The sequence below is a fragment of the Lissotriton helveticus genome, chromosome 11 (genome assembly GCF_964261635.1).
Source record: "Lissotriton helveticus chromosome 11, aLisHel1.1, whole genome shotgun sequence".
NCBI lineage: Eukaryota > Metazoa > Chordata > Amphibia > Caudata > Salamandridae > Lissotriton > Lissotriton helveticus.
In genome coordinates, this window is record NC_136072.1 from 550602057 (window position 1) to 550626760 (window position 24704).

At 44.3% G+C, this 24704-nt stretch overlaps 1 protein-coding gene across 1 annotated transcript in view; it reads right to left on the bottom strand.

The window, feature by feature from the left end:
- LOC144791581 (metal cation symporter ZIP14-like) overlaps window positions 1–24704 on the bottom strand; it is a 259836-nt gene that overhangs the window by 164546 nt on the left and 70586 nt on the right. The window contains exon 4 of the mRNA XM_078666302.1: window positions 1482–1651. Coding sequence (XP_078522428.1) covers window positions 1482–1651 — 170 coding nt within the window. The remainder of the gene's footprint in view (window positions 1–1481; window positions 1652–24704) is intronic.

The window sequence follows — 24704 nt, forward strand, 5'->3', positions numbered from 1 at the left end:
AGTTTACCATGGGATTCAGCAGGTGCTCTGTCAATTTTATTTTCTTGTGCTAATGTTGTTCACAACTAACTCCAGAAGCCCCTGTTTTGGTGATAATAACTGCAAGCTAACACAGCTAATCTGTGCTGGAATGGTTGCTTCTTTTGGAGTGTGCCGGTTGACTAAAGTCTCCAGCGCCGGTCAGTCAGTGATTAAATTATTGTACAGTAATTCATTTTGAGCCTTTAGTAGCATCTACTGATAAACATATTTCTGCACTTATGTCTCTTTGGACAAATAGTGCTCTCTGTTCAAGGAAAGTGCCACGACTGCTATGAGTACACAATCAGAGGAGGCATTTGTGTGCTTTCTGTTTTGAAAAACGCCTTTTGTTGCTTAAGAGCACTGGAAGTGACTTCAAGGCGGAAAATAGGGTCCATGAGCTATCAGACTTATTGCAGGTCGCATCCAGGAGATGGGGAAGGGGGCTCATTAGGTGAATAAGGAGTATTGGCGATCAAGAGGCTGGAGCGAGTTGCTTTGACAAGTAACATTTGATACTCATCAACATTATTAAAACAATAGTTATTGACAATTAGAACATGATAACAAATCGTACATTTCAGGAATTTAAGAAATTTTTTAAATTAAATCTGACTTTCCATTTGGTAAAGAGAAAAAGGAGCACGAGGCGAAGGACAGCACAAAAAATGTTATTTGTTTTTTTAAGTACATAGTATTTCAAGAATACTCTGCTGACTACAGATTTCCCAAATTAAGAGAATTTCAGAGATTTAGAGAAAACCACGAGACCCAGATACAATTCTATATAATCCAATAAGAAAAAAGGAGCTGAAGGTAGGAATGAGCTGAGGAAGAGCCCGAGTAGGGCGATCAACAGATGGGCAACCAAACCCCTTTCCACACCTTCAAAGTCTCTGCATCCCCAAATAAAGAAGAGCAACAGTGACAGATACAGGTGGCTGTCAGAGGGGCAATATCTCATCATACCACCGCCTTCCCCACTTAGACTCAGCCTCTGCACTCCCAAAGTATGGAGCGGAACAGCGATCAGAAGCAGGACATCACCGCCTTCTTCTTTTGGGGGTGCAGGGGCCAAGAAAGTTTCTAGTGGGATGAGACGAGTACTCAGAGTAGTGACATCCCACTACCTTCAATACTCCTGAGTCTCTGTACGCCCAGAAGGCAAGGGCAGAGGTTAGGCTTGAAGTCGGTAATTGACAGAGGTGCAACACTCCTCTACTACACAACTCTGATAGCTGCTGGGATTCCCTTAAGTAAAACAGTCTTGAACTTAAGAATTTAGGGTGCAGACCCAGTGCAAAATAGGTCCTGCAACAGGACGTGCTAGGGGTTTCGAATAGGTTACACAGCAGAGAGACTGTTGTCTCTTCATGCCTCCCCTCCTACACTAGAGTCTTTGACAGATGTCAAAGGGACCCCACCACATACAAGCTCCAATCTCTTCCCATCTACTGCACCTCGGGGAGGAGCTGGAAAAGCGCAGTACAGAAGAGCGTGCCGATGGACAATGCGATGAAATATAGGAGAATCCACCGGAAAAAGGGCTTCTTGGTGCATGGTATGACGAAGACTCCCAGGAGCGAGGCCAGGTTTATCACAGTCACGCCGAGAAACCCAAAGCCCCACACTGTGGAACAAGAAGAGATATGGGGTTACAACACTGCCCAGGACACCACAGAGCAGCAGAAGCAGCAAACACAAAGCAACAGAAACAGATCATGTACATGAGCTACAGAAGGTAAGTGGGTTAGGATTGCATGTGAACGGCAAAAGCTGAGACTAAGGTGACTTCAAGAGAGAAGCACAGCATTTACAACAAAGGACAAAAGGCGCAGAGGGGCCGAACTAAATGGATGCCAAAAATGATTTTGCAAAAATAATGCCACCACCACAGGCAGCTCAAAGTGGTTTCTAACAGTGAAATACCACAAACACACTCAGGAAACATGTACAACCACCATTCACAGGCAAAATACCACCACCACCACATACAATGTAAACCTCTACGACATGGAGTAGAAACTCAATCACACAGAGAAACCCAATGGAAGCATGGAAACTACCACCTCCAATGCATACAGGCTGAACACCATTGCACAAGGAATAAATGCAACCACACTTGGGCTGAAAATGCAACTGAATGCAGAGAAAACGCACACCCCAATGTGAGTGAAATCCTACCTCCACCATGGGCATATCAACTGTTCTGCAATTTCGACTCTAGGAGAGAAATTTCCAGGGTGCAAAGGCTGAGTCACCAAGACTTATATTTTTGTGAGATCCAGTCTCCAGAGCAAACTGGAAGTTACAGAACTGTGACTGCTTTCGGAGGTCACTAGGGCTCAGTTCTTGAACTAAGATAGATAGATGTGTGTTTCTCTGCGGACATGAAACAATCTGGGCCACAAAACCTCACACTGCTCTCTCTTTCCTCAGGACAGTTTTCTACATCTCATTTGTTTGACCGTCATGTGTTTTTGAACTGTACCATGCAGATTATCACAGAGCATAAGCAGCCCTGGAAATTCGTAATTCTTGATATTTTTAAAGAAAATTACACTTTCAGAAGAACAGGGTGAAAATGGCAGGCAGGAATCATACATTTTTGTCTCCGGTGATACTGATAGAGATCGCAGGTCACCCGACCAATAATTTCACCACTTAGGTTTCGGGCCCATATACTTTAATTCATCATATACATTGATCAGATGACCTTACAATCTACTACCAATAACCATGAGTCCTTTCGATTGTTTCTAGTGTACCCGACTTACCATCCACCGTTACGGGTACCTATGACCACGATGGGTCAGGGAGCTAACTGTAAAAGGAAAGGCAGGAAAAAAAATACAAACCCAACTTTAAATAACTTTGATATTTATCAAATGACCACGGACAACTGGGAAGTTTTAAGAATTTTATCTTAGTAATCAATTTCCGAGAGCATTTAGGCTTACAGTTAAAAGGCAGTCAATAATCAAGATGACGAAAAGCATATAACCATAAAGGAACAGTGTAAGGGCAATCATTTAGATTTCTAGAAATAGTGAGACAGGAAACACGCTAAAAATTGGATGGGCAAGGTTATACAAGTATAAATTTATACTATGGGAAACGTATTTCATGAATATGAATGGGAAATTAGGAATCCTAGACAGCTCTAGTAAGGGTGAAAAGTGGAACACGCTATAATTCTAGTAAAGTACTTCAGTCAATTTTATAAGAGAAAATTATAGACCACATCAGAAAATTGCAAACTGCAATGGAGAAAATGATTTCGAAAAGGTAGGGTAACATAGGAACACGCTATGAAATTAAATGCAAATGACTTTAGGATATGCAATGGTTGCGGAAAGCATGGAAAATGTAACATATGCAAAGGTATGTCTTTATTGAAGCAAAGACAGGAAAATAGAAAGGTGCAGTTTAGAGTTTCAGCAAGATATTTACCTAGACTGGTGTGAAAACCAACCCTGGCCACGGGTCAGTTAGGGACAGGAGATAACCCCAGGAAGGACAGTCATCAACGGGACAGCAGGTGCAGACTGGACACCCCAGGATCGGACAGGAAACCCAGATTAGGATCAGGACAGGACCATCAGGATACGACCAGCACCCGCAGTTCGGAAGCAACGCCTGCGCTCCACCCTCTCTGCAGCTATCAGTCAGAACCCCGATTGGGTTAGCGAACTCCCCAGCAAAGTGCTCCGCCAGCACTTAAGGTTTAGTAAACCCTTTGAGTCTATGGTCAAATTCGGACAGAGTACTCCGCAGCGCTCTGTATCCAGTCACCTATTGAGGGCGTTGGGTCAGTGACAGGTCAGCTATTCAGACAAGTCGGACAAATTCCCTAGGTGAACCTAGGCTAGTTATACTGTTTTCAGGTCAGTGTACCACCCCCCAATGTTGCAAAGTGTCAGAATCCCCAATTTCAATTGGTCCTAAGGTAGGATGGGTTAACACACCAATCAGAACAGACTTTTCTAAGGCCTAATTTACATTCTAGGGTACCGCCTAGCAAGATTGGGGTTCCCATGAGAAGTCGCACTGAATACAATAGAAAGAAATACATTGTTAATAATGTAACACATTTCAGCTTCTCTGGCTGGGTGAAGGTGCATCTTCCCAGGCACGTCTTGGCAGCGACTTTCTCTTGGCGCTGTGTCAATGCCACCTCGCCACTTCTGGTCCTGCACTCCAAAATGGACTCCCAAGCACCCTATCACCCCTCCATGCCGAGGATACATGAAAAGTAAGCGAAAACAAATTAAAACATAGAAATAAATGAATGTACTACATATCATGATTTTGTACTTCAGGTATATCATTTTAAAAATATACTATGCAGTTATAGATTAGAGCAACACACAATAACACAAGAGCAACTGCACGAGCTTCACCACGTTAATACAGAAGCGGCCATTTTATGGCTATTACGCATGCGCACCCTTTCCCTCCAAAATTGCAATTACGTCTCATCACTTGAGTATGTCTAACGCATGCGCAGAAGCAAAATCCAAAACAGCGGCCATATTATTATACAAGGGTTATTCGTATTAAATAAAACACATAGGCAAGCGTCACTAATATACACGCATATCAAAATAAAGGAAATTAGTAAACATACAAATGGTATTATAGGATTATACCAGATTCGAGGTTCTTGACTCTAGCAAGTCGCGATGCGAAATCCTGCTCTATCAATCCCCTCTTTGATGATATTTACTATCATCACAAATAACGGAACCAGATGCCAACTTTTCTTTCACACTTTATACAACTCTATCTCTTCCAACAGGCGATTCAATTTTTCTTTCGCATCTTTGGTAGGGTGAGAATTTTTCACCCTTTTGTAGATCTGATTATTCATTTCTTCTAATTCGAGTTCATCCACACTTCTTTTCACACCTCTCGCATTCACTGGGTACTTCTTTGTGTGTTTGCGACATTTGCAACAGACGAATATGAGAAATAGGATAAAACCTATCACTCCATTTGGCATCAGTACCTTAAACAATAAGCTTTTACCTAAGCTAGCAAACCAATGACCTACATTGGAGAGACCATCGACCAGTCTCTTCCAGGCACTGTCAACCTCCAGTGGTTTGAGTTCCTTTTCCAAATTAGTAATGTTTTTCACATATCTTTCGAGCTGTACACTTTTGTCCGGAATGTAAGTGCAACAATGTTGCGCCTTCAGCATCCGGCAGACTCCGCCCTCTTTTGCTAATAATGTATCAAGTGCAAGTCTGTTCTGCAAAACCATTGATCTGATCACAACCATTTCGGTATTGACCATCAGAAATCCATGAGCTGTGTCAGTAGACAACACATCCACTATTGTGGATAATTTGCAAATTCTGTGTGTGTTCAGAACCACTCCCACTCCAGGTATCAGTGCACTAAAAATACTACCCATTATTTCACCTACGTTTTCTCTTTTGCTACGCACTAAGCCATTAGTATTTTCATTGCTTCCAGCAATTTCGTTCACATGGTATATTTTCGGGAAGACAATGCTAAAGTAGCAGCTTCCATACCAGTGATCCGGCAATTTGAAATAAGCCTTGTTTCCACATATATAATAAATTCCGGGAAACACAGGTTCTGACCCATTTTTGAAACACCAACCTCCAATTACCTTGTAATTGTGCTCACATTGACTGGAACCAATGAAAATGTTATTATAATAACTAGTCTTCTCGCGGTGAAGACAGAGTTTCCCTTTCCTTTCGAAATCCAGCAACAAAGCAGGACTACTCCCACTATTTGAGGTGCTTTCCATGTTTTCAGCCCATTTAGGAGTTTTCTGTCTCTTATCATTTGCCTTTCTTTGGAAACTCTCCCTTCTTTTCTCTGCCATGTTTAAAAACATTTTTTCTTGTTCATGTAATGAACAGGTCAAGTTATCTCTGTGTGCTTCATTCAAGTCTATGGTACCTATAGTCAGAAAGTATTCTCCCATATAACGTGTAACGTCACTTTTGGTATGTACAGGATTCAGATTTCCACGTATAGGAAGTTCAGAAAATATCACGTCTGAATTAGAATAGTAATACTGTAATGGTCCTCTTTTGTAAAATAAACTAGCTAAAATGCTACAGGAAATTCCATAGGTCAAAGGTAGGTGATAAGTCACGCCTTCAGCTACAGAAGTAGGTAGCTTCATGCAGACATAGCAATCTTCTATCTCCATAGTTTCAACATAATGTACTAACAGGTTTGCGAAAACATTTAAATGAGTCTGGTTCTTAACTCCATGATAATGTAGTCCTTCCTCATCTGATGCTTCTAAGTCTCGTTTTGCTTGTCGGAGTGCTTTTTCACGTCTTTCTACACTTCGTGTTGTCAGTTCTTCAGTGTCGGTAGTCTGTGTAGGGTTAATATTAGTATTTTTGCTTACCATAATGTAACCGTGGGGACAGGAAGAGGCAATAAGCGGGTCTTGGTTGTAGCGAGGTTTATTTTGGCTAACAGAGAATCTGTACAAGTTTTCCTCGGAACTCCTCGGCGTGGGGAACGGCTTCTCTCTCTTCTGGATTTCCGCTTTGTTACTTCTCCCTCCGAACGGCTGGGGCTCCGCCTTCTGCTGTGCTCCGGAGGCTCCGTGCTTAGCTCTCTCGCCGTAGCCAGGGTACATGCAGAAAAAGAGAGGAAACGTAAGGATTGGTCTTCACTATAGTACAGCAGGTCTTTACACTATTCAGGGGTCGGGGAAGTGAGGGACACACACTGTGCTCGGGGAAACAAAAGGGAGAGTGCTCGTGTCTTTTACCGCCAAGGGCGATTACCACTCCGGGGATAGTTCCTCTTGCCGTTAAGGAGACCCCCTTCCCTTCCGCCACCACCCCAGGAAGCGATCACGTACCTCGAGGAGCCGTACTCCTCCTGGCGTACGGCTGGGCGATGCGTGGGGTTGGCCTCCGGGCTCAGCTGGTTGTGCGGCTCCGCTTCCTGCTTGACCGTCGCTCTCCACGGAGTCTGTGGTCTCCTCCTCGGTCCCCAGTCTTCGATTCTCGCTCCTCTTGACGTCCGCTGGGCTCTCGTCTTCTCCACGACTTTCTCCTCTCCTCCAGTTCACCTCGCTGCTTCCCGCCTCTCCGCTCTCTGCCACACTGTCCGCTCCTCTGGTGTAGAAACACCCCGTCTGATCTTCGGCACCGCCTTTATACAGGTGAGGCGACTCCTCCTCCATCCAGCTGTCCGTCCACTTAAAGGGCCCCCAGTCGCCGTCCTCTTCCTCGTCACAGGAGTACAACTCGGGCCCGGGGTTCGCCCGGTGTATTTCAGGCTGCGGAAATAAAAGGGGGGGGTCGGATATTGTTAGTGAGGACCCCCCTACGGGGCAAGACTGACGAGCCCGGTTACACATAAAAGGAATGAAAACTGTTAATCCTATCCAAACTATTATTACTATAGCTACACTACATATACATACCTTGCAGCATGTTTTGCAACAACTGCGACTAGGTCTACCATTCACTCTTGAATCAGACATTTTGCTCAGAAGAAGTTTACAACCCCTCTCTGTAACTTTGCACAGGTAGCTTACTCTGCACAACTTCAGGTGAGTTCGTCTTCTTCGGCAGATAGATCGGCAACCTGTTCTCCGTCACTTTCGTCAGAGATATCAAGATCCTCAAAATTTTCCAAAACTAGGTATGTCCATTCAGGATCCTGGTATTTTTCATTCAGTCTTTTTATTCGATCACTCCTTCTTTTGGAACTTTCTCCAGCTTGCTCTGCTATTCGTAGACTTTTCCTTCTGTCAGCAAGTTTCTCTTCTACTGTTTTTATTCTCAGTCTCAGTCTTTTAATGTATCTTGGTTCGATATGTTTCTTTTTCTTGAGTCTTTTAGTTGGCACTGTGTTTTGGCTTTCTTCTAACGCTCTTTTATTATCGTTTGTCTGTGGCACTTCTGCTTCTGTCTCTTCCCTTCCGGTCTGACCAGTCCCAGGTCTTGTATCTATTTCTTCTGCCTGGTTACTAAGCTGGCCTGGTTCAGGTGAATTTTGGGTTTGGCTTTCGAATGTCTCGGTTTCTATGTCCTGAACACGTTCTTCTAGTTCTATCTGATCCTGTTCAAGCATTTCGATCCCTTGATTTTCTTCTGCTCGAACTTTTACACTAGTTCTAATCTGTTCCTTTTCGATTTCAGGAGTTAGTGGAGGTGTGTCAATCACCTGTTCTGTCCCTGTCTGACCTTCCTCTTCGTCCTCAGACTTGACGTGAATCTCAATGATCTGAGGGTCTTCGCCTGTGCCTATCTCGACCTCTCTATTCCACTCTCTATCTTCGTAGGTTCGCTCTCTTGTTCTGATTGGGTCTTCAGTTAGGTCGATTATAGGTATCCAATCTTCTTGGCTGGTGCTCGGCTGTTCGTCATCAGCTACTTCAGGACCGACGTTTGCAGACCCCTCAGCTGGACAACCTTCAGCTCCAGGTTCCTTGCCCGGAATTACCTTCTGTGTATGGCTGGCATGGATCCACTTGGGAACGCCTGCACACTTCACCGCTGTCGTGGTCACCAGTATTATCTGGCGCTTTTCTCCCCACCTCGGTGCAAGGCAACTCAAACGATTATGCTTCTTGATTCTAACCCAGTCACCAGGAACCAATTTGTGAACTGGAGTTGTCGGGTTGGCGACGGCGTCTTCCCCAATCTGGCGAGAGATAGAACGCACTTGGTCACCCAGTTGCTTGCAGTACTCAAGTACCAAATCATCAGTAATGCTTAACAGTTTGTATCCTGGTACCCATGCTTGTCTCATCACTCTTCCCATTAGGATTTCATGGGGGTTCAGGCCTGTTTTCCGGTCTGGAATACTTCTCAGTCCCATCAGAACAAGAGGCAAGGCAGTAATCCAATTCATACCAGTAGAGTCACACATTTTTGCCAACCTCGATTTTATAGTGCCATTTACTTGCTCTACTACTCCAGAAGCCTCTGGACGATGTGCACAGTGCAGCTTTTGTGTGATTCCAAATGCTTTACAGAGCTGAGCGATTACCTCATTCTGAAAATGTCCGCCTCTATCTGATTCAATAGTGACTGGAACCCCAAACCTAGGCATCAATTCTTTCAGTAACAGTTTGGCTACGGTTATGGCGTCACTCTGTTTGGCAGGGTAAGCTTCCACCCATTTTGAAAACAGGCAGACAATGACAAGGACATATCTTTTTCCCTCACAACGAGGCATGGTGATGAAGTCAATCTGCATTCTTACAAAGGGACCCCCTGATTTCCCAATTTTTCCCAGTTCAACTACTGTTCTTTTGCCAGCGTTGAACTGTTGACACGTCAAGCACCTCTGGCAGAGTGATTCTGCTACCTTCCTGAACTTCGGGTTATACCAGGTCTGTTGAAACACCAGAACCATGGCATCCCTACCAGTGTGTGAATTTCCATGTATCAGTCTGGCCATAGTGGCAAGTAGATGCCTAGGTAACACAGGCATACCATTTGGGCCCACAATGACACCATCCTCACGTCTTGGTCGACAACCAAGTTTCCTCCACTTCTCTCTCTCTTCCGATGGCACAGCATGCTGCCACTCTCTCACCTCATCCCAGGTAGGCACTTCTTCAAACACCATAAGTTGGCAGCTGTTTCCAGTCCCTCCCAGTTTGATATTTATTGACATGCAATCCTTAGCACATTGTTTTGCCACCTGATCAGCAAAATCATTTCCCAAAGATACAGGGTCAAGGCCCTTTTTATGAGCAACACATTTGACCACTGCCAATTCTTTTGGTAATTGGATTGCCTCTAAAAGGTCTTGTACAACCTTTCCATTTCGAATGGGGGTACCTGATGAAGTCAGGAATTCTCTTTGTAGCCATAATTGGCCAAAGTCATGCACAACCCCATAACAGTACTGACTGTCAGTGTACACTGTTATTCTTTGGTTTTTCCCAATTTTACAAGCTCTTATCAATTCGGCTACTTGTGCAGACTTTATTCCATATAAACATGATGCTTCTTTAATGCTGTCTAAGGTGACTACAGCATAAGCAGCGCTTAGGCCTCCAAGTTCGTGTCTCATACATGAGCCATCCACAAAGAACTCCTCATCATGTACAGGCAAAGGTGTTTCCTTAATGTCTGGGCGAGGTTTAGTACTGAATTCTGTCAGGTTAATGCAGTCATGCTCATTCTCTCCCTCGGCTTCCATTACCATTGAGTCAGGGAGTAGAGTGGCTGGGTTCAAAATATTACACAGAGTGATGACTACATTTGCAGCACCCACGAGAATCCTCTAGTATTTAGTCAGCCGACTAGGGGTGAGATACTGAGTCTTGGTTCGGGTCAGCAAAATTACAACTGCACGAGGAACATATACAGTGACAGGATGTCCCATTACAATGGATTCACTCTGAACTAAACTCGTGCAAGTTGCAGCTACTGCTTTCAGACACCCAGGTAATCCAGCAGCCACTGGATCCAAAGTGGCAGAGAAATATGCCACGGGTCGTCTGGTCAAGCCATGCTCCTGCGTTAGGACTGACAATGCACAATTATCACGTGTGTCACAGAACAGGGCAAACTCCTTAGAATAGTCAGGCATCCCTAAAGCAGGGGCTGTACACAGACAATCTCGTAACTTAGTAAATGCTGTTAAGCTCTCATTATCCCATTCCACTGGGTCCTCTGCGCCTTTCTTTGTCATCTTTATCAAAGGCTTGGCTAGGACTGCGAATCCCACAATCCATTGCCTGCAGTAACCTACAACTCCAAGGAACATTCTGACTTCTTTCTGAGTACGGGGTAACTGCATCTTTTGAATTATTCTGACTCTCTCTGAGGTGACTTTTCTGATTCCCTTTTCTATCTGGTGCCCCAGATATTTCACCGATTTTGAACAGAACTGCAATTTTTCGGGGGCCACTTTATGTCCCTTTTCACCTAGGAGTTTCAATAGGGCAATGGTGTCAATCACGCAATCCCTATGACTTCTGGACGCCACTAAGAGATCGTCAATATATGGTACCAGCACAGACTTTCCAGGTAAGACTAAAGATTCAAGGCATTTTTTCAAGATCTGATTAAAGATAGAGGGGCTTTCTGTGTACCCCTGGGGGACACGATTGCAAACATACACGTGACTGTTGAAAGCAAATGAGAAAAGAAATTTGCTGTCTGGATGCAATGGGATCGAAAAGAATGCGTGACATAGGTCAATCACAGTGAACCACTCAGCATCCCAAGGAATCTGATACAGGATCACTGCGGGGTTCGGGACAATAGGACAGCAAGGAACAACGATCTTGTTTACCTTTCTCAGGTCCTGCACTACTCTGTACTTGCAACTAGGTTTCTTGATTCCAATTATGGGGGGAATTACACGGGCTACTCATCACTTCTTGTATGATGTTTGCTTCTAGTAATTTCTGTATTTCAATGGCAACTCCTGCTCTTACTTCGGCACTCATCCTGTAGGGCTTGGTATTAGGGTAAACTGCATTTTCTTTCATGGCTATTTGTATGGGATCTACATTTGCCATTAATCCTACCTCCTTTCCAGTAAAGTCCCATACTTCTGGTTTCACTGTCTGTTGAAGTTCTTCAGGTAAGTCTTGTATAGTTATTCGTTTAATTTCTGAGTCAGGTCTGATTAACCTTAATTTATAGATGCCATCTTCATCTGGTGTCTGAATTTCGACGCCCTTTGGTGTGCAAAAGATGGTACAGTTCATTTTGCACAGCAAATCACGTCCCAGTAAGTTTACTGGACTGGTGTCACAGACGACAAATCTGTGCATTTCTTTAAAGTTCCCAATCGAAATTTCCATGGGCTCAGTAACTGGGGTACTAATCAATTGATTAGACACACCCACTACCTGGATTGCTTCTCCCGAGAGGGGTAGGTTTGGAACGTCTGCTGTTCTCACAGTAGAACGGGTAGCACCAGTGTCCAACAGAAAGGTGACATCATTTCCATCAACCTTTCCTTCAATGTATGGCCCTGACTGGTCTACCGGCAAGGAGGCGCCAAGTACACACTCCTTGTCCTCCCCTCTCAGGCCCCGTCAGTACTGGTCGTCACAGAAAAAGGTGTCATTTAACAAATACTGCGAAGTTGCTGCATTTCTGTTCTCATTGCCTCCCCAGATTTCTACGTCGTCACCCAGCGGTGATTTTCCCTTAAAATTAGGTTTTGGCGCTCGGGGCAATTTTACCTGCTGCCGGGTCTTTCTTGGTTTTTCATTCTGCGTCTGTGGAATTAAATCAGGGTTTTGGGTATTATCATGCTGTAAATACGGACACTCGTCTCGCCAATGTCCAATTTCTCCGCACTGGTGGCAGGGAAATTTCTTTTTAGCTTCCTCTCTGCTCATTTTTACTCGGGGCTTTCCCCCACCCCCAGGGCCTTGGTTCTGAGTAGTCTTATTTAACTTATTCAATTGCTTTTCTTGCTGTTCAGCTAATTTTACCTGTGCCCACATAACTTTCTCCTTCAAAGCCTTTCGCTTTTCTGCCATCTCGTCCTCACAGTACTTTGCATACCGTAGGACCTCATCCATTTTCTTAGACTGCCAACAGATTTTATTATCTTTTATCCACTGACAAATTTCGGGTCTTAAACCGTTTACAAACCTGTAAATAAAATGGGTCATGTCCTTCATCTCGATGTTATCTATACCACTGTATGTTTTGAACACCTGTAACAGTCTTTCATAAAAGGAGTGCACAGTCTCGTCCCTTTCCTGCGTGGTTCTATCTATCTTGGTCCAATCAGTTTCCTTTGCAGGCACTTTTAGCTTTAGATGTTGAATTACTTGTTCATATTTTTTCATCACTTCTTTAGAGGGTTCCCCTGTTTTAGAGTCCCTCGGGTATTCCTCACTAGGCCAAGCTATGGCTATTTTACACTCGGTCCATAAGTCTACCGGGACCACAATATCTAAGAACCCATCCAAATCTTTCCATAAGCATTTCTGCACTTTTACAAATCTTTCCACCTGCCTGTACCAATCCACAGGCTTCTCTCGTAATTTCGGGAAATCATTGGTAAAGGACACAATATCCTGTCTGGACCATGGAACATGTACATATTTTCCACCTGGCACTTCGCGCATAGGGTATAACTGCTCTGGCTTGTCAGCTTCCTTTAGAACAAACTCTGGGGTCGCCTGTTTAGATCTAGCCTCATGTTTCTTTTTGGCCCACCTGGCTTTCCATCTTTCTACATCTCCCCATTTCTGCAACACTGTCAATAATTCTTTGACCTGTGCCTTCTTCCCTGACACATTCGGGTTTTCCAAATCTTTGTCTGAAAAATCTGCTCTGTACGGTTTCTGCAAGGGTTTCGATTTAGAAATATCTATTCCCATGCTAGCAGCAGTGTCTGTCAATTTCTCATGAAGTACTCGGGCATTTCGGGTAAGACTTTTGCAAATGAACAACAGCTCTTCCTCAGAGTAAGTATTTAATCGGTCTAATCCTACATTACCTGCCATTAGTTCTTCTATTTCTACTCTCAATTTGTAGAGATCTAAAGGTTTCGTCTGCGGAGTTTGTTTTTCTAATTCTTGACTCCATCTTTCGATTTCCTCAGGTGTAACTAGTGTGACACTTTTAGTACCCGAAGTCGATTCCATTTGAATCTCCCTTGTATTGAAAGGATTATGTCTTTTCTGCATCCTTTTTCCTGTATTCCTAATGGGCAGATCCAATAGTGAGACTTCAGACTCGCACTCGCTCGTCTGGTCATCTACGATTAAGGGTTCTGGTCTGGGTTGTGCTATGACTGGGGTAATGACTGGAGGTTTTGGACTCTCTTGTCGGTCCCCATACAACGGAACCACTGGTCCAATAGTTACTGGGATTGTCAAGGCTTCAGGGCTTGTATTTAACTGGGAGATTTTCTGAACTATCTCTGCTCTCTGTTTTGCTAGAGCTTCTCGCTCCTTTTCTTCCAACAATCTCTCTAAGGATTTGTCATGTAACACCTGCGGGGTCAGAGTGGGAGCATAACTCGGGGCAGTGGGATGTGTCTCACTTGGTCCTTCACCATAATTAGGTCTTGGGAACAAACTTCCTGTACCTAGGGATCTTGGTTCCTTTTCATATAGAGGCTGTAAGAACGGTATTCCTGAACCTGATGGTCTCGCCTCACCTTCGTAGGGAGGTCTCAAGAAAGAATTGCTTTCACGGGAGTATCTTACATCCCCACTAGCGGGTATTCTTGGATAAATATCTCTTGTATCTACGGGACCTAAACTCTCGGTATAGGGAGGTATGAGGCAACCCCCTCCTACACTGGCAGATCTGGCCTCATCCTGGAGATGAGGTCTTCGAGAATTATCCCCTTCACTGCAAGGTCGGTGTCCTTCATTATAAGGAGGTAGACTTCTTATAAACATATCGTCTAATAATTCATCATCCGACTCCCCAATGGGCACCCAATGTTTGCACTTCTCTGTCTTCTTTTCCCCCACAGGAGGATCACCCACTGGCATCATTGGAAATAGCCCTTCTACAATCATATTTTGTCTCCACTGTTTCATCTTTTTGGCTCGGGCTTCCTGCTTCAACTTTGGATAAAATTTAGTTAACCCTTTATGCATTCGGGGCTTATCCCTTTCAAAAGCCTCAATCTCCCATTCTTCTAGGGCTTCGTACTGCGTTAATCTAGGTCTGGGATGTAAATCGTTCATTCGGGTTCTTAAATTAAATAGAATCCTGCTGTTAAATGTCCCTTCTAACGGAAAAGCCAATACTCCATCATCTTTCGTGTATTCCGCCCAGTTTTCCAACCATACACATGTGTTGTACCCTTTATCGAACATCATGAAAGATGCGGGAGTGTTGGGTGGTGGTATGACAACACCTTCTCTAGTTTTAATCGGCTTGTCCTTTTTGAAATAATTCTTTACTTTGTTTACCAGGGACAATTTTCTCTTATTTCCGTACATTATGTCGTTTTTAACACCTTTCCACTGATCGTTCTCAAATCCCATATGCCGTGGATCAGGTCGAGTATGCGGTCTATATGAATGCCACATACGATTCCTACGAGTGACTTTTGTTTACAAAATCACTTCCAATCCAAGTGCGTCTTTTATTTTCGTGCAACTAATGAAATGCACGGTTTCAAATAATTTCGACCAATGGGTGCGCGGCCTTTTCGCGAGACAGTTCTCACGCTTCGGCACTCACCCCTCCTTTACAATTCCAGCTCCGCTACACACCCGCTGCTTCTACCAATCCCAGCGCGGCACAGAGTGACGTCAGAGCAGCTTCGCAACTGACTCCCTCCTCTACAAGGTAACGGAAACTTTCTTTCTTTCTAAAGTGCTAGTGCTCGGTTATTTTACAACGAATACACATTCGCCACTGTACTCAGGTGTCTAGACAGGAAAGAATTTTGTTTCACTGCAAGTAAACTACTTCCATTTACTTTTCACACACTATGGATAGATCTCTTCTGCCTATCCTTCACACTAGCATTGGAGAACCTGCTACTTCCCTAGACTCATCCACCTTTCTGGGATACATCCAAGTCTAAAGTTTCACCAGCGAGCCCCTTTGCTTTCACCCAAGCTCCGATGAACCTGCTACTTTTCCGGTGTGACCCTCACTAGGTTATGCCACAATAGGAATTTTGCCAATGAACCTAGTTGCTAACATTTATTCAAACATACATTTAAAAAACCCTAGTTAGTGCTTCCAGTTCTGCCTAACCTGCACCAACTTTCCTTGGGCCAGTGACCTCAAAGCAAGTGGATTCTCTTCACCACTCGCTATTCAATTCCCCGGGGATTTCCAACAACATAGAAGACGTTTTACAAACGAATGGATTAGTACATATATCAATATAATAACAAGAATAACAAATTTAAAACATTTCATAATATTTCAAAGCTAACATTCCAAGTGAGTGATCAAATCACCTGAACTGCCTACCCTCGTAGCAGCACTAAGGTTCGTTATTTAGCAGCATCCAACTTAGTTAGTTTAACTAGTCCTACCTAACCTTTAATTATTCCCTAACAATCCTCTGTGCTACCAGTAAATTACTGATAGAGATCGCAGGTCACCCGACCAATAATTTCACCACTTAGGTTTCGGGCCCATATACTTTAATTCATCATATACATTGATCAGATGACCTTACAATCTACTACCAATAACCATGAGTCCTTTCGATTGTTTCTAGTGTACCCGACTTACCATCCACCGTTACGGGTACCTATGACCACGATGGGTCAGGGAGCTAACTGTAAAAGGAAAGGCAGAAAAAAAAAACACACCCAGCTTTAAATAACTTTGATATTTATCAAATGACCACGGACAACTGGGAAGTTTTAAGAATTTTATCTTAGTAATCAATTTCCGAGAGCATTTAGGCTTACAGTTAAAAGGCAGTCAATAATCAAGATGACGAAAAGCATATAACCATAAAGGAACAGTGTAAGGGCAATCATTTAGATTTCTAGAAATAGTGAGACAGGAAACACGCTAAAAATTGGATGGGCAAGGTTATACAAGTATAAATTTATACTATGGGAAACGTATTTCATGAATATGAATGGGAAATTAGGAATCCTAGACAGCTCTAGTAAGGGTGAAAAGTGGAACACGCTATAATTCTAGTAAAGTACTTCAGTCAATTTTATAAGAGAAAATTATAGACCACATCAGAAAATTGCAAACTGCAATGGAGAAAATGATTTCGAAAAGGTAGGGTAACATAGGAACACGCTATGAAATTAAATGCAAATGACTAGGATATGCAATGGTTGCGGAAAGCATGGAAAATTTAACATATGCAAAGGTATGTCTTTATTGAAGCAAAGACAGGAAAATAGAAAGGTGCAGTTTAGAGTTTCAGCAAGATATTTACCTAGACTGGTGTGAAAACCAACCCTGGCCACGGGTCAGTTAGGGACAGGAGATAACCCCAGGAAGGACAGTCATCAACGGGACAGCAGGTGCAGACTGGACCCCCCAGGACCGGACAGGAAACCCAGATTAGGATCAGGACAGGACCATCAGGATACGACCAGCACCCGCAGTTCGGAAGCAACGCCTGCGCTCCACCCTCTCTGCAGCTATCAGTCAGAACCCCGATTGGGTTAGCGAACTCCCCAGCAAAGTGCTCCGCCAGCACTTAAGGTTTAGTAAACCCTTTCAGTCTATGGTCAAATTCGGACAGAGTGCTCCGCAGCGCTCTGTATCCAGTCACCTATTGAGTGCGTTGGGTCAGTGACAGGTCAGCTATTCAGACAAGTCGGACAAATTCCCTAGGTGAACCTAGGCTAGTTATACTGTTTTCAGGTCAGTGTACCACCCCCCAATGTTGCAAAGTGTCAGAATCCCCAATTTCAATTGGTCCTAAGGTAGGATGGGTTAACACACCAATCAGAACAGACTTTTCTAAGGCCTAATTTACACTCTAGGGTACCGCCTAGCAAGATTGGGGTTCCCATGAGAAGTCGCACTGAATACAATAGAAAGAAATACATTGTTAATAATGTAACACATTTCAGCTTCTCTGGCTGGGTGAAGGTGCATCTTCCCAGGCACGTCTTGGCAGCGACTTTCTCTTGGCGCTGTGTCAATGCCACCTCGCCACATCTGGTCCTGCGCAGTACTGCACTCCAAAATGGACTCCCAAGCACCCCATCACCCCTCCATGCCGAGGATACATGAAAAGTAAGCGAAAACAAATTAAAACATAGAAATAAATGAATGTACTACATATCATGATTTTGTACTTCAGGTATATCATTTTAAAAATATACTATGCAGTTATAGATTAGAGCAACACACAATAACACGAGAGCAACTGCACGAGCTTCACCACGTTAATACAGAAGCGGCCATTTTATGGCTATTACGCATGCGCACCCTTTCGCTCCAAAATTGCAATTACGTCTCATCACGTGAGTATGTCTAACGCATGCGCAGAAGCAAAATCCAAAACAGCGGCCATATTATTATACAAGGGTTATTCGTAATAAATAAAACACATAGGCAAGGGCGTCACTAATATACACGCATATCAACATAAAGGAAATTAGTAAACATACAAATGGTATTATAGGATTATACCAGATTCGAGGTTCTTGACTCGAGCAAGTCGCGATGCGAAATCTTGCTCTATCAATACTTCATGCCCATCCCAATTTTTTAAAATTTCTTGCCCAGGACAGTTTTTCCTGTGTTCCTACGGAAGCTGGCCATGGAGACACAATACTCTAAATGCCCCTAACTTCAAAATGCAAGTTCTCAAGAGCAATTCTAGTCGGAACTACAAGAAGGAATTTAGCTACAGTGGATATTGAGGTTTAGCTGGAAATCAATATGGGAAACTTCCAGAAAATTGGTGAGGTTATTCAAGATTCTATACCCATCCCAAAGATGCATGATGCTATGGTCAAGTGAGTGCTTGAACAGCATTCTTTTGCACTTCATGACTCAATGCAGGGAGAGAAAAGTGTCCCTGTTCTTTTCAAGATGATTTCACTGTGGGAGGGATTGGCTGTTGGTAAATGAAACTCATTGGTTCTACACTCGGAACAGAGTACAAATTGTTTTCACTTTTGGCAGTCACCTAACAGCAAATTAGACTTCGTTGCTGGAGGGGAAAACAGAACCAACTAGCAGAAGTCACAAGTCTGCAATAGGGTTCCCAAGTGGCCTCATATCTATATATTACCCTCAATAGATCCTTCTGTGTAAATGAGATCTTCACTTGGGATTGTACTTAGGACACTTCAGTTGGTTTCTACAGCCTAGCTGTACTTTGAGTTAAAGAGTAAGATTATTCCACTAACAGAACCAACATCCCCTTCAATAGCGTAGAATTTTTGTTAAGCACTTTGGCTTTCCATTTCTTAATTGGCAACTCTACACTTTTTCAATAATGTTTGGTTGTACTTATACAGCTCTGGTAATCTTTAACTTCAGCATCTGGTCTGTATTGTATTTATATTTTTGTCCTCATTACGAATTGTTTTGTTGAACACTGGCCTCTTTGTGTAGTCACCACACAAAATTGTTGGAGAATAGTTTAGCTGCAATAAATCTGGTTTCTTTTGTGCCAGGATCGATCATAATAAAGTCTTCTATACTAGGCCATCTACCACCAACTGTACCAAGCAGCGCTATGGATACTGACCTTTAAGATGCCAGAGTGCTTGCTATATATATATTTCAAAAAGTTTTGGAGAGTTCAGAGTATAGCGAATAAAATGTAAGAACAAAAGTTACTTACCTGTAAACTGTGGTTCTCCAGTATTGGTGTCTTTCATAGATTCACATGCTTGAATATCCCCCGTCGTCGAAGTGGGAGTCCCACGGTACATAAAATAGCAGTAGAATATGCATGTATACATGAAAAATATTATAAATAAAGATATACATACATATAATATAATAAAATGTAAATTTCAAAAGTACCATAGAACATAATAGGCCCATTGAAAAGCCTATGGGAGAACTCACTTTAGTAGCATATTAGTGTCATTATGTGTTGGTTCACATTCTAGCCAATCAGGCTGTAGCCTCCTCTAGAACCTTCTCCTCAGAAGCCCAAGTCCTCAGATTTTCGTAGCACAAAGTAAGTAAAAGTGCCTGAGGAGAAGAGAGCCTCTGAGGGGAGGATGGGAGGGTCGCATGTGAATCTATGAAAGACACCAATACTGGAGAACCACAGTTTACAGGTAAGTAACTTTTGTTCTCCTCCAGTATTAGGGGTGTCTTTCATAGATTCACATGCTTGAATAAGAGTAGAAAGCAGTAAATCATCACATAAGTCATAAAGGTGACATACCAAAGCAAATAAGGTAAACATATCAGTCAATATGAAATAAATACCAAAATATTATTAGAAAAAGAAAACCTTTATGACTGGAGGCGGGTGGCAACAGAGGCTCACCTTTAATGGAAAAGATTCCGCAGCACCGCTTGACCTACTGCCGCATCCGCGGCGTCTGTTGAGTGCAGGCAGTAGTGTTTCGTAAAAGTATGGCTGCTCGACCAAGTAGCAGCTCTGCAGATCTGCCTCAGGGGTACCCCCGCAAAAAGGGCAGCAGAAGTAGACACCACTCTAGTTGAGTGAGCACGAACTGGAGCAGGAAGGGGCTTCCCAGCCCGTTGGTGGCAAAAGGATATGGTAGAGGATATCCACCTGGTTATGGTCTGTTTGGTAACAGGTTGTCCTTTTGCAAGTTGGACCATATGCCACAAACAACTGATCTGACTTTCTGACAGTTGCAGTTCGTAGAATGTAAAATTTGAGACAAAGTTTCACATCCAATGAGTGTAAAGACCGCTCAGCTGGAGTTTGCGGAGCGGGAAAGAAAGTCTTCAGGATTATAGGTTCGTTGAGATGAAAGTCACTGGGAACCTTCGGGATGAATTTAGGATTAGTTCGCAATGTCACAGCCTCATTGGAGAATTGTAGAAAAGGAGGCTGTATGGTAAATGCCTGAATGTCACTGACACGCCTCGAGGATGTCAAGGCGAGTAAGAGAGCAACTTTCCATGTGAGAAATTTTAGACTTGCAGAGTGGATAGGCTCAAATGGAGGTAGAAGCAGTTGAGACAAAACCAAATTTAAGCGCCAAGCAGGTGGAGGGCGACGGATAGGTGGAAACATCCTAAAAAGGCCCTTGAAAAATTGTTTTATGATTCTCTAGGAACATAGAGATGTAGAACCATCATGAAGGAAGCGGGAAATGGCCGCCAGAAACACCTTAAGGGTTGAATGTGAAAGCCCTGATCTCGCCAGGGATAAAAAGAAAGGCAATATCTGTTCAGGTTTTGCAGTCATGGGGTCCAAATCTTTAGTGCGGCACCAGACACAGAAACGCTTCCATTTTAACTGGTAGGTTCTAATGGTGGATGGAGCGCGAGCTAAAACTTCCCTGCAGTCCTCGTCGACATTCAGACGTGCAAATTCATTGTATTCAGGTTCCAGGCATGGAGTTGAAGGTATGCCGGATCTGGGTGACAGATTTGTCCCTGCTTCATCGTGAGGAGGGGAGGTAGAGGATGAAGCGGTATCGGGTCGGACTGTGAGAATAGAAGCAGGTCGGTGAACCATGGACGCCTCGGCCATTTGGGTGCAATCAGGATAATGTGACACGGTTGAAACCTCATCCTGTGTAATAGGCGAGGAATTAGAGGAAGTGGAGGGAAAGCGTAGATGAAGTCGTTCGACCAATTGATCGAAAATGCATTTCCGCTCGACTCTCTGTGGGGATGCCGACTTGCAAAGCGTAGGCATTTCTTGTTGGTAGCAGTCGCGAAAAGATCCATCTGCGGCTGGCCCCACCGCCGGAAGATGAAATCGACGGTTGGTTGGTTGAGTTCCCACTCGTGATTGTCTGATGACGCCCGGCTGAGTGAGTCCGCCAGAACATTGGCCACGCCCGGCACATGGATGGCTGTGAGATGAATTTGACGTTGAATCGCCCAATCCCATATTTCTTGTGCCAGTTGCGAAAGTAGGAGAGACCTCGTGCCGCCCTGCTTGTTGAGGTAGTGCATGCTGGTGGTGTTGTCTGTCCTCACCAGCAGAGTATGTCCCTGCACTAACCTCTGAAACGACTTTAGGGCCAAGAAAATCGCCATGAGTTCCAGGCGATTGATATGCCAAGCACGTTGGGTCGCCGTCCACTTCCCTTTCACAGACATGCCGTTGAGATGTGCTCCCCATCCCTCGAGAGAGGCGTCTGTTGTAAGCGTCAGAGTCGGAGGTTCGTCTTGGAATGAACGGCCCGTAGATATGTTTGGAGGGTGAGCCCACCACTCCAGCGCTTTCTGGATGCGAGGTGTTAGAAGGACTTTGTCCTCGAATGACCCTGACGCCTGTTTCCACTGTTTGTCTAATTCCTCCTGTAGAGTCCTCATGTGCAATCTGCAATAGGGAATCAGCTGGATGCACGAGGAAGCCATGTCAAGGAATGATTTGAACATTCGGACAGAAACGTACAGTTTTGACTGTAGAAATTGCACCATCTTTACCATGCGGTCCTGTCTTTCTTGGGAAACGAACACTTTCCCTCGTTGAGAATCTAGCGAGGCTCCGAGAAAATCTCGCCTTTGCGACGGATGAAAGTTTGACTTCTGGCAAATGATTGAAAGCCCCAAAGTTTGGAAGAGGGAGACGCAGACCTGAGTGTGCTGCTCCGTCAGCTGACAAGTCTTGGCCTTGATGAGGCAGTCGTCCAGGTATGGAAAAAATTGGACGCCTTGCAGACGCAGGAAGGCAGCTACTGGGGCCAAGATCTTGGTAAAGACCCTCGGCGCTGATCGAAGGCCGAATGGTAGGACTTTGAATTGAAAATGCAGCTGTCCGACTGTGAAGCGTAGATACTTCCTGTGTCTGGGGTGAATTGGCACATGCAAATATGCGTCTTGGAGGTCGATCGTTGAAAAGAATTCCCTTGGATTGAGATAATTTAGAATTTGAAGCAGAGTTAGCATCTGAAAAGTTTTCGAAATTATAAATTTGTTCAGGGCCCGTAAATCCAAGATTGCATGCCATTCCCCAGACTTTTTCTTTACTAAGAAGAATCGGGAATAGAACCCCTTGCCGCGTTGACCTTGCGGCACTACCTCGATGGCTCCTTTTTTGATCATCAATTTTACCTGGGCCAAAAGTTCTTTGAGATGGGGAGAGGGTGGCCCCGAAGGTGGACGAGTGGGAGGGAATTTTGTAAACTTCAGGGTATGTCCCTTGGAGATAACGTCCAGGACCCATTGGTCAGAGGTGATTTCGGACCATTTGCAAAAGTACTTTGAGATGCGACCTCCAAGATTTACAGTCGGCAGAAGAAAGGAACTGAGACTGTCACTGCTTTTTGTTGTTTGAGCCACCTCTATATGTTGTTTTTCGTTGGTATGGTCTGGTGGAGAAGTGACGATTTTGGGATTGGAAGGAACCCCTCTGCCGGTTATCGTTGTAGGTGTTGTACGAACGATATTGACCTGATCCTCGAAAAGTAGAGGAACCTCCGCCTCTACCTCGTGCCCCCCGAAAGGGCCGCTTCTTATACTGGAGGGTAGCTAAAGACTTTGCAGTGTCGGTGTCCTTTTTTATCGCCTCAAGGGCATCATCAACATGTTTGCCAAACAACAATTCTCCGTCGTACGGCAAGTCCAGGACTCTTGCCTGTACCTCTGGGCGGAATGTGGTAGACTTCAACCAGCCTTGACGCCTCAATACTGCAGCCCCAGCCAATTGACGAAAACCCGTTGAGGAAATGTTGAGTGCGCAATCGATAATTTCGGATGAAATTAACTGCCCCTCTTGTATAATGGTCTGCGCTTCTGCACGGATGGCATCAGGTAGTTGAGAATCAGTGCAGCAACCTCGGATCACATCTGGCGGTCGTAACGGCCCAAAATAGCCAAAGTATTAGCCGCCCTCACAGTAGTAGCCGCCATGGTTGTAAATTTCTTTCCTATGGAGTCCAACTTGCGGCCTTCCTGATCAGGAGGAGACGTGAGTGGTGTAGCAGGATTGCGAGATCTTTTCTGTGCTGGCTGAGTTATAACCGAATCTGCTTGGTTGTGACACCAAACCGTCCGGGGAAGACGCCGGAGCCTTATATTTTTTGTCCAATCTGGGCAAAACTGCAGGTACAGAATTCTGACGTTTCATTAATTTAAGGCCCTCCTGCCAAATATAATCAACAATTGGTATTGTGTGGGATTGCCTTTGTGATAGGTCCTTAAAATCATACAAGAAGCATTCACTTTCATGTTGTTGTTTTTCGACCGTGAGATGAAAACGTTTTGCAGCACGGATCATTAAATTGTGGAAATTTGCAATGTCCACTGGAGGCGATGCTAGAGGTGAGGTGGGCGGAGTGGAAGGTGTTTGAGCCCTGTAATTGTCCCACTCATTCATATCGACATCATTGTCGTCGTCATCAGTATTGTGAGGATCAGGATCCTCGTCGCCAGTGTCAGGATGAGTACCCCCCGGTGACGCGGGTGGAACTGGTGCAGTTGCCTGGGGAAGTTGAGGTTGAGGCTGTGGAGGAGGTGGTGGCGCTGGAGAGGCAGGTGTAGAAGGAGGAAACCTGCGGCTATAGTCATCCAGCATGTGCTGTAGGTTCATGACCAAAGACAAAGGTATCTGTGTAATTGGTTCTGAAGGAACTGGTTCTGATTCATCAACAGGAAATAATTCGTTCCCTGCTTCGACGTTATCCACTACATCACCCTCATCACTATACTCCTGGCACTTAATGTGCAAATCAGATGGACTGGATGCCTGTTTAAATAGTTCTTCCACCTCTGAATCGTTTCCGGTTTCCTCCTCACCAGACTGAAACAATTGGTCTGGGAGATGAGTTCCACTTCTCACTGGACTCAGTTGAATGAGAGGTACTCTCCTCAAAGAAGAAGCAGTAACCACTGTATAGATGGCAGCTGTTTTCGGCAAAGGTTGATGAGACGTCAACAAGCCCGTTGACGTGAATGTGGCAGTGTTAGAATCAACCTGAGGCGTCTGCGTCGTGGCCATAGAGATAATCGGCGCTGAAATTGTAGGATTTTCTTCGTCGACGAAGATTTCTGGTCCGTCGACGGAGCCGTCGACGAGATTGGAGCCTTTATCGTCGATGATGTAGACGTCGACGGGATGACAGCCGTCGACGATGTTGGGATGGTCGACGGAGGCGCCGTGACGAGACAACCGTCGACGATGAT